The sequence below is a fragment of the Hirundo rustica genome, chromosome 4 (genome assembly GCF_015227805.2).
Source record: "Hirundo rustica isolate bHirRus1 chromosome 4, bHirRus1.pri.v3, whole genome shotgun sequence".
Classification (NCBI taxonomy): domain Eukaryota; kingdom Metazoa; phylum Chordata; class Aves; order Passeriformes; family Hirundinidae; genus Hirundo; species Hirundo rustica.
Window position 1 is genome coordinate 22,996,318 of NC_053453.1, and position 10,738 is coordinate 23,007,055.

Here is a 10,738-nt window from a genome sequence, read left to right on the forward strand (position 1 = left end):
GTGCTATGCATACTCTGAAGAAATTATTAGATTTTGGAAGAGGATTTTGCCCCTGTGATAGCAATCAGAACCAAATTCTCACAACAGGCTCAACGCAGTAGTGGTTGTTTTTCTGAAAGAAGCAAGAACAAAACCTGCCCCTACACAGAAGGGAATCTGCAGTATGACATGCTATTGCTCAAAACCCTTAAACATTATGTGCTACCTAAAAAATATTATCTCCAGCAGGGTCTTATTTTCCTTAAAATTTATTAATGAACTTTGATTTCATAAGACATGATGCAATGTTTGCTTTAAATCACTGTTTAACTGTATAATAGAGTCTTTTTAATGCATTTAAATTTTCTTGCTCGACTGTTTATTGAATAAGAATACATGTATGACTAGATAATCACAAATGTGATTTTTAAAGTATTTAAAATTTTAAAGTATTTTTCCAGGTTCATACATGAAGATTTTAACCAGAGCTTTAATGAAAAGTTGTTTCCAAACTAGCTCCCCTCAGTGGGCACGTGACCGTAAAATAAAACAGTGTAGAGTTTCAGTGACATCTGTCTTAGATGTTACTGAGTGCCCAATAAAATCGAGCCAGATAACAGTTCAGCTATCTGAATAAGCAGTGGATGAAAACACACAGTTCAAGAACACACTTTCAAAGCAGAGTGGTAGAGATTTCTGGCAGTGTTTGTCTTTGCTGTTCTCTGAGATTATTATTCTGCCCACATAACCAGCAGAGAAAGCTGGGAAACAGAGCAACTTAGAGTAACATCCCAACATGTGCAAGACATTTTGTTCATCATGCTCTAGAGGAAAAATTCAAGACAAGCAGGGAGCCAGCTATGGGTGGTCTTAAGAACTTGAAAAGGAATGTGTTAAGGTAGCACAGCCCTGGGAATCATAGCTATAAGGGTTAATATACACACATCTGTACTACAGGTCCAGCATGCACGTGTGATAGTCACATCCAACCACGTATGCTGGAGAGCAGTAAGTACAGCATGTTGTAAAAACAAAAGCTTTCTTCTCATTTCAATTGGCCAGCACACCAAGCTTGATGTCAATCTGCATTTTTTCTCAGGCAATTTGCAAAAGAAGATACTACAGATATTTTCAGCCAAACAGCATACTAGCAAAACTTTGCCATTATTTCACCAGTTCTTACGGACATTAAGTAGCCCATGGTATGAAATGTTCTTTGCCGTTTTAATAGCAATGAGTAAAAAGGAATGGACTGTTCCTGTAAACGTAACACAATGCAACCCGCATACGTCAGCTGTGCTTATTTCCCTTTAAGCTTGAATTATTTATATCATATTGCAAATCAGATCTGAATCTGGGTACCTAGTGTACTAAAAGGTCATTAAAATACAAAATTTTGACAAAAGCAGCATGTACTCTAAGAAAAAGACCCAGTATTTTAAGAGTTAAGGTTAAAGAGTTCATGCCACAGTTACTCCTCATATCTGGTTTTGATTGTTGCAGAAGATGCACTTTACAGCTGCTCTCCTAAAATCAATATTGCTGACCTTTTAGACTATGAACTCTGTCTAATCAAAGAAGCAGTCTGGTTTTTTTTTTTTTTTTTTTTTTTTTTTTTTAATTAATATTGGAACTGCTTTATGTGGTTGCTGTCCATAATTTGTGAGGTCACAATTTTTTTTCAATTCTGCTAAAGTTGTATATAAAATGTTAGCATAATGATAATTTCACAGTATTTGCCGCACCATTAGCAGCTCCTCTATAGAACAGAAAGAAACCTTAAATATTTGTGCTAGTGCTGATCACAGATTCCAGAGTAAAAATAACTACCTCAGTCTGGAGACCATTTACCAAACTAGATTTTCCAACAAAAATAACAGCGTCTCTATTAGGTTTTAACACCCATCCTAGGAACCCTATACAAAATAAACATGAAGTCAGGTAATCTATGGACAACATAAAATTTGTAAGAGAAATATTTAAAAGTATATAGTGTGATTTGAAAATATTCTTTTGTTTCTCAAATGCAGTTAAATTCAGCTTCTCAGCAGAATCCCAGTAAAGTTCAGAGCTGACGAGCAGACAATTTTAATACAGGGCAGCTGCAGTCCCTGTGCCAGTTAACAGCCTCAGTCACTTCTATGAAACCCCACTGGCTCCTGATTTACGTGCCTGTACTGTAAAGCCTCTAAACCAAGTCCCAAAGCCTAAATAAAGCATGGTCTGTGCAGCAAACTGAAATCTTGCTGGAATCACAGAGCAATGCAATATTTCAATTGAAGATTCCAGGATTCCTGTGTTCATAACAGCACACTGAGGAGCTGGTAATGGGAATGTGCATGTGCATATACCGCTGTCATTAGATCACCCATTTGTTTGTATACAGATCCCAGACTTCCAAGCTTAGGCTAATTTTAGCTGGACTCAGATGATCCTGCCAGACTTGCTATCCCTTGCTTTGCTAATTATTGCTCAGCACTCTGCTCCAGCTGACTTACCTTTTTCACTGTCTCTGAATTGCTGCCAGGGAGGAAGCAGTGCATGGTGCGTGGGGAGACCTCGTTGTATCTTCCTTGCTGGGTTTTAGTCAGTTTGTTGGGTGCAATCCCATTAACAACTGCTGAAAGGATGCTGCTGGTCATGAGAGGAGTCAGGGTCTGGCAGAACAGACAGAGGGCCAACACTAGGGCCAGAAGGAAGGGACGAGGGCGACAAAGCCTGCGGCATCTGGGGACTTGCCCACAAACCATGGCCTCTTCGCCAATCTCACTTTGCCCTTTGCCACATTGCAGATGCAGTCCAAGTAGCCACGTCTTGCCAGGGTAAAAAAAGTCAGAGGCACACTTTATCTAAAACTAGCATGAATTCTCCCATGTCTGCTGCTGAGTGTTTTCCTGGTGTCAGGCAAGAAGTCACGAGTTCCAGAGAAGCAGAAGTTTGGGGAACACCTTCCCATGGAGTTACTGGAACAACCTGTGAAAAAACAACAAATGAGCAGCAGCAAACAGCAGCACACCATGGGGCATTCTGCAAGGAGCTGTGGAGAGCTCTTCCACTCCATGCTCTCAAGAAAACAAACCTGCCAGCAGACAGGTGAGGAGCAGAAATCTTCACCCCCTTTGCAAACGGAACTACTTACTTAGCCAGACAATAGTATTCAAGAAGGCAAGAGGTTAAAGCTTAACATGTCCTGTCCGCAGCTGAAAAAAGTAAGAGAGTGTACCAACTTTGTGAACAATAGTTTGCTGTTTTTTCTCTCTTGCATTCTCAATTCCCACTTTGTTTTTACAGTTTCCTTCATTCCAGTCCTTTTAAATTTCCTCCTTCCTGTTAGAAGGCACAGCTTTCTCGCTAAAAATGATAATTCATCTGAAAACTGACAGACTAGGAACATTTTAATTTGCATTTGTTTTGTCCAGATTGCAAGTTCAAAGTTAGGTTTACTTACTTGGTTCTTACCCTGTTTGAAGTTTTCCGTTCTCCTCTAATGGGCTGCTGATTAAAACCACTTGGAACAACTCTGGCTCATGATCCCAGCTCGTCTCACACACTCAGGAGGCAGGCACACGCACATAACACACGCCATCTGAAGCCAGTTGGACCACAGACTTCATATAAATAAGGGCTGGACTGCTCAGAGGGTGGAGCTAAACTGGCTCTGCTCGGAGCAGGCACAGGGTTTGGAGCCACAGCCTGAGGTCTGGATGGGGAATGAGAGGTGTCCTTGCTCACGCTGCATGCCTCGAAGCCACCATCACTGCAATTTTTAGAAAACTGCTGTTACAGTGATTAGCCTGATTGAAATAATGTTAATATCTTTCTGGGTGAAGCACCTGCAGTATTTTAATCCAGATTAAGAAAAAATGTTGTAAACTAAGCAGATTTATTTGGACATAAGCATCACTGACAAAGCAGTTGTCAGTAATTTTCCATAGTAGATATAATATGTCATAGCAGAATATAAATAAAACTTCTTGCTGATGTCAGAAAGGCAGAGAAAGGAGGGTGGACAAAAATACTCTGATAAAAGCACTTAGTATGTAAGCCACGAAGGTCTTAGTTACTACTTCCCCCTACTGACACAGGACAGGGACAAGACAGATGGGAACAGTTCACAAACTCTATTGTATTTATAGACTAGAACTTCTAATATAATCAAGTTCTTTTAGCTAAAAATATCTGATTATAAGTAATCCATTTTATCTTCCATCCTTAGTTAACGATTTTTGAAAAGACAGTTCTTCCTACACTGCCTCATATATAAGAAATGAAAGTTGTTACAATAACTTTGAGCCAATCTACAGTTTGGCAGCTGCAGCAGAACTACTAAATTAGAGGCCTATAAACAGCAAAGAAGGCTAGACTATAGTTTTTGAAGTGCTGATTTTTATTAATCTTTAAAATTCCCTTTTTCCCCCCCCCCCCAAACTCAACCCATGAGTTTGCAGACAAAGAAAAATGCCATCCAAGTGATTGAATACCTCATGCAGGACCTCAGTGGTCACACACACTGCATTTTAGTTTAAAGTCTGGGGTTGTAGTTACCTAGATTAGACTCCTGGGTTATCCTGAGCAAGAAGAGACTACTCCAACTTGCTGTACCTTGCTGTGATTGATAGATGGTTATAAACCACAGAACTCCCATCTTTGCCCTCTAGAGACATGCTGCTTGTTCTCCCTCTTCCCAGCATACGAGTTCACATCCTCAGGCCCTGCTTCAGCCAGCCTGTGCAGAAAAACCTCTAGCAAGCCAACAAATCTGGCTAGAGGACATCAGAAAACCATGGGTACTCCCTGCAGCTGTCTGTGGACTAGGTCTCTTCCAATGGAGAGGGATATTTAGGGAGCTGGCACACTCCAAGGAGGATTGCAGAGACACTACTGGCCATCCTACCTGGGAGCCACAGTGACACCATCAACAGAAGAGGAGACTTGCTTTATTGTTAGAAGATACTGTCCTGCAGAGTTTGGCATGCCGATTTCTGTGCCCACAATTACTGGATGTGTGGGTGGCATTTGCATGGTTGTCAACATCTCTCAGATTCCTAGTGAGGGTATTTTAGTCAGAGTTTTATGGGCTATTCCTAGAAGACTTGATTAAAACCATTTCATAAAGATTTGGCTTAATGTTTGCTTCATAATGTGGAGCTCATACGTCTTTAGAGAATCCCACACTAGAACAAAGTAATCTTCTCTGTCCCCACCCCCTGCTCCCTCAGTTACCCTTCTGTGCAACAAGTAATTGTGCTCTCTGTCCCTCCAGCCCAACATCATGCCCCTTTCAGGCATTTACACTCGCATTTTCCCCAATGTCTCAGAGTCAATTCATCCTTCCTGCAGCCTCAAAACCATTCATGGGTCCCAAGACCTCAGGACAAGAGGGCAATATGTGAAGGAGGTAGCAGCAGAGGGGAGGTGGATCACTCCACCACCTGTATATTTCTGGGAATCAGCTTTCTATCCATCTGCTTTCCCCAGATGTTTTGAGCAGTGAGCTGGATTTTTCTCTATAATTTGTGATTTCTTTTCATGACAATAGCATGTAATGCCCATTTCTTAGGATGTAAGTACTTTCCTCAATCACAGCTAGAGTGCAATGAACATGATTCCTGTTATCTTTTGAATCAGGATCCCACTGCATCTCTGGGCTCACATGTCTGCTGACTTACCTGGCCCCATTCTGACACTTCAGAAATTAAGTCAGGACTATTGCATATGGGGACTAATTCCCCTGGCATTAACTAGTCATTTAGGAAAAGGATATAAGTGGATATGGGTCTCAAATTCACAAGAAAGATTCTTCAGTATATAATATTCAAATAACTGTTGGTAAGATCAGAACTATCCAGATAAGTATTTATATTCATAGTTATATTGTGTATTTCAGAATTCCTAGCAGAAAGGTATAAATCTCCTCTTTCTGAAATACAAAACAAGCTCAGTATTGGTTTCCTGCTTGAGATTCCCTGACCTGCTCCTTCCAGTGGCTGCTCCCATTGCATGGATTAAGGGCTCTCTAGGCTGTTTACCTCTTCCTATTTCTCCCTCTCACTCAGAGCTTCTTGCCTGGCTGCTCCCTACAGCAGCCTACTGTCCTGCTCAGCATGAGGCAAGGTCGTGCAGGGATCATCTCTGCCAAGAGCAGCAAGCCATTACTGTCAAAAGTGATCTCCAGTGCTTGCAGACAGAATCCCAGTTCCATCTGCATCATCTGGAATAGACTAAAAGTGTTTAAAGCTACCCTGACACAGAAAAGGTGAGAGGAAAGTCACAAGACTTGCTAAAAATCACCAGGGACTGGGATTTGAGAGGACTTAGCCAAGGTGCCATGCCGGCATGTAATGTTCACTATTCATCATCTCACTGGGGTTTTAAGCAGCTCGGCTCATACACACACAGCTTCCATTTTACGTGAGCCTCCATGTTTGTTCAGTGGTGAAAGCTAGTGACCACTGAAAAATTATTTCCATGATCTAAACAGTAACCTGGAAACATAATTGCCAGGAGCAAGGAGAAAAATATTAGGCTCAGAAAGTTAACAGGACCTCAAGGTCAGCTGAATACATATGTGTTATGTATGCTTAACTTTGCTCAGTGATCTAATATAAACCATAAATTAAGCCTAGTTATAAGGGCTTGTAAGATGAAGTCTTGATGTAGGAAAACCATTTAGCATCAATAATTTCACTAGAGAGAGGCTGCCAAAAAGAAAATACATTTAAAATACTTTTCACAATTGCTCTTTTTCTGGAGAAAGTTTCAAATTTCAAAGCACAGCATCCTAGCAATGATTTCTCTGATAAATGAGAGCACATGAAAAATAAGTGCAAACTGATAACTGATAGTCAAGTGCTTGTAATCATCTGTCATCTTCACAGAGCAAACCTACATGCAATTTTCATTTTTTATGCTCAACTCTTTAGTTTCTTTTTTATTTTCTAGCATGCTAAAAAATTGTGCCAAGTGTCATAAATTCTCACTAACTTCAAAAATTAGTTAAAAGCTTCAGGAAAAATAGGCCTCAATAGCACTGTAAATATTCAAGCAAAGCATCTTGTTAAGCTGTGTTGGAGAAAACCAGCTCAGTTGCACGCTCCCTGATTTTTACATCTCCTTAAATTCAATCCAGACTGCGATTAGATTTGTAGTGTCTTTGATCCTGTGTGTGGTCCTATTATAAGCAGTGAACAGGGAAGAACAGAACAAAATGAAGAAAACAGGAAAAATCTCTCTCCTTGTTCCATTCGTAGAACCCTGTAAACGTTAGTGATAATGTGATTTTGCTCTGCTCCAGAGAACAAAGATTCATGTCTTAATCCCACTTAAGATCAGGTCTCTGATTTTGGTTCACAGTGAAAGCAGGCAAGCAGAAAATCACAGAATAACAGAATATGCTATGTTGGAAGGGACCCATTAGCATCATCGAATCCAACTCCTGGCCCTGCACAGCACCATACCCAGGAGTCACACCATGTGCCCAAGAGCATCATGTGTCCAAACACTTCTCGAGCTCTGTCAGGCTAGTGCTGTGACCCTGGGGAGCTTGTTCCAGTGCCCAACCACCCTCTGGGTGAAGAACCTTTTTCTAACATCTAATCTAAACCTCCCTGACAACTTCAGGCCATTCCTTCAAGTCCTCTCACTGGTCACTACAGAGATGAGTGTCTGCCCTTCCTCTTCCCCTCATGAGGAAGTTGTAGACTTGTGATGAGGTCTCACCTCAGTCTACTCCAGGCTGAACAGACTAAATTACCTCAAATGCTTTCCCTCAAGGCCCTTCACCTTCCTTGTGGCCCTCCTTTGGGCACTCTCCCATAGCTTTATATCTTTCTTAAATTGTGGCACCCAAAACTGCCCACAGCATTTGAGGTGAGGCTGCCCCAGAGCAGAGCAGAGCAGGACAATCCCCACCCTTGCCTGATTGGCAATGTTGTGCCTGATGGACCAGGGTATGGCTGGTCCTCCTGGCTGCCAGGGCACTGCTCACTAAAATTCAACTTGTCAGCAACGAGGTCCCTTTCTGTGGCACTGCTTTCCGGAATCAAATTCCCCAGTCTGTCCATACATCCAGGGTTGCCCCATCCCAAGTGCAGAATCTGGCACTTTCGTTACCTCTGCTCCTGCTCTTTCCCTTCCTCTCTTCCTACTTGGTGATGCTGCTCAATAGATCTTTCAAGAAAAAGTACACAGCAGGGCTGTTTTCTGCCATGTGAGGGAATTGAATTTATAGTTGGAGAAGTCCAGTGGGCCCCTGTGCTAGTACAGGTAAAGCAGCAGGAGAACATTATTGAAAGAGGATTCAAACAGAGGAAAGGAACAGGACCTTTTAGGGAGTAGCAAAGCTCGATACTCACCTCATCAAATTACCAAACCTACCAGCTTCCCTCAAGTTTAGGTAGAATCTGGGCCAAATGAGTTATTTGTTCAGAGGCATCTCTATCTCAGCCATGTTCTTCACTACTGTGTTTTGCCACAAGGGTTACAGTGAAACAGAGGTATCTATTTATATATGTTATATAACACAGCAAGTTGCTTGACATGAGGATACAGGAAAGCATTTAAAGACCAAAGTCTTATTAGTATACTGGTTTCTGCTTAAAAGGCAAATTAGAATGTCACGAGGAACAAATCAATCAGCAAATTCTCTGCTTCTCCCTGTCTACAGTTATTTGCTGACATAATCCCCTTGAAGCAGTTATTCAGAGATATCAGAGATTTATGGATTTTGTAGCCAATTTGATTGCTCACACTCACTGGTTACTGCTGAGAAATGGATAAGAATTGGTAGTAATCAAAAAATGCCCAGATAGGCTGCAAGAATACAGAACAAATAAAATACCTCATGACTGCTGACAGCATGTGTTCTTTTTTACTTTAATTAATTATTTTATTTTGTGCTGCTCCACATAATTTCTCTGGCATCTTGATGGTCCCCTTCTTCTTCACACATCAGGTTAAAGTATTTGAACTTCCATTCTCAGGTCTTCTTTTTCCTCCAAACTTTTTCTAATTGTATCTCTGTTGTCTCTCAAGATCCTTCTCTTATTTTAACAAAGTGAATAATCTCCTTGCTTAGGTGATCTTGATCCTTCTTATTGTCATTCACTTAAATTTTCTGGCTTTATTATATGAAAGGCATTTGAACAAATACTTTTCTACTTTCTCATGCACTTCTCTTAAGAGAAAGTATTTGTATACTGCTTTGTTCCTGCAGAAGGGCTCTGAAGTGCAAAGTAGTATTTTTCTTGCAATTTTCCTTATTTTCCTGGCTGCATATATTCCAATTAAAATGTTATCAAAATGACCAGTGGGAGCAGAAAGAACACAAGAAAACCAGTGTCATTGACTCAGTCCTAGCCACTCCACGCCTGCTCAAATGATGTCTGCAATGAGGGTATCTCTGTTCCCCACAAACTGTTGCACATATGGGAACACCTGCCCTACACCAGGCCTGTGCCCTCTTCCCCTAGCACCAGGTCGGAAAAGCTCCCATGGGAAGGAGATGGGGAGAGCAAGAGGTAGGTATACCCGTTTGGAGGCTACTGCCAAGGGGAAAGTGATCAGTTCCTCAGTCAGATCTCCAAAGTGAGAGCAGGATGTAGCCTAAATAGCAGCCTATGCAGTGGGAATGTATGATGCTTGCAAGCTCACCATGGACTTGTTTAAACAAGAGCAACTAATATGAAGAAAAGGATAATTCAGTAAGGGCATTTTGGATAGGGAAGAGAAGAATTTGCAAATGTTTTTAATTGTAATGTTTAACATTCTGTGTGTTTTTTTGTTTGTTTGTTTGCCAGTCAATTGTTCCAGTTTCTGTTTCAATAAACTCCAAATGTAAAATTGAAATGTCATAGTCCTCCAGGTCCTGTCACGAGATCTTTCCTCTTCTTCTGTGCAAACTAAGTAATTTCATTTGTATGTTCCCTTTTCACTTTAGCCTGGCCTGATTGTGTAGGTAGCCAAGACTAGTGGTGTGCTTAGTTTTTAATCCTGTTCTACGTGATAAGGAGACCAAATTCAGCCTAAATATGAAGAAAGCCAAGGTCACCCAAGAGTTCATACCACTCATCCCCAAGCACTGTTTTTTATACAGTTGCCTCTCAGAAGCAGTGTTGGTTTCAAATAAACACACTTTAAGAAGATGCAATAGAAAAATACAATTAGACTCCTCATTCCAGAAATGCTCATCTTCCAATTCACCCCCTAATCTGTGCTTGAGTCTGTTTCCTGATCTTTGGCTGCCTTTCTTCCTCTTCGCTACTTATATGATAAGGAACATCCTCTCTCTCTTTAACAAAGTAATTGCTTTGCTGAGACCACTCAAGACTTTTGCATGACTATTCCAGTATCTTCTAGGTTCAGCGGTCCTCTGATGCTCCTTTGCAGCAAGGGAACAAGTCTCCTATAAACAAATTTTGTCACTTCTCTTGTGTCCATTACACAAGGATGTAATGTTCTCAAGTACCTACAGCTGTTTGTGCCATCTTCTAGATGATTTAGTCTGTGCTGGTGCAGATGGGGTGCCTGCCACCAGCAGGCTTGACAAACAAGCTCTGTAGTTTTGGACCAATTTTTCCAGGTGCCAATCATTTTAGACATGTTGGTCATTACATTTTTGTTCATCCCAGTACAGTAAATATCCTTGCAAACATAAAAGTTAAACCACATCATGGCCTCCACCAAGTTCAGAGGATGTGTGGATGTTTTAGTCACAAGGGAACAAGAACTTGATTTTTCCCTATCAAAAGACTTTGTACTG

General features: G+C 41.1%; 1 protein-coding gene across 4 annotated transcripts in view; it reads right to left on the reverse strand.

Moving 5' to 3' along the window:
- CPED1 (cadherin like and PC-esterase domain containing 1) overlaps positions 1–3,567 on the reverse strand; it is a 155,819-nt gene extending 152,252 nt beyond the window's left edge. For 2 of the 4 annotated variants that reach the window (XM_040062799.2, XM_040062800.2), the window contains exons 1-2: positions 3,428–3,558; positions 2,478–2,952 (exon numbers count right to left, since the gene is read on the reverse strand). In XM_040062799.2, coding sequence (XP_039918733.1) covers positions 2,478–2,729 — 252 coding nt within the window. In that variant the 5' untranslated portion in view covers positions 2,730–2,952; positions 3,428–3,558. Of the gene's footprint in view, positions 1–2,477; positions 2,953–3,427 lie in introns of all 4 variants that reach the window. The other 2 variants (XM_040062797.2, XM_040062798.2) reach the window with 2 other exon arrangements.
- Between the last annotated feature and the right edge of the window lie 7,171 nt (positions 3,568–10,738).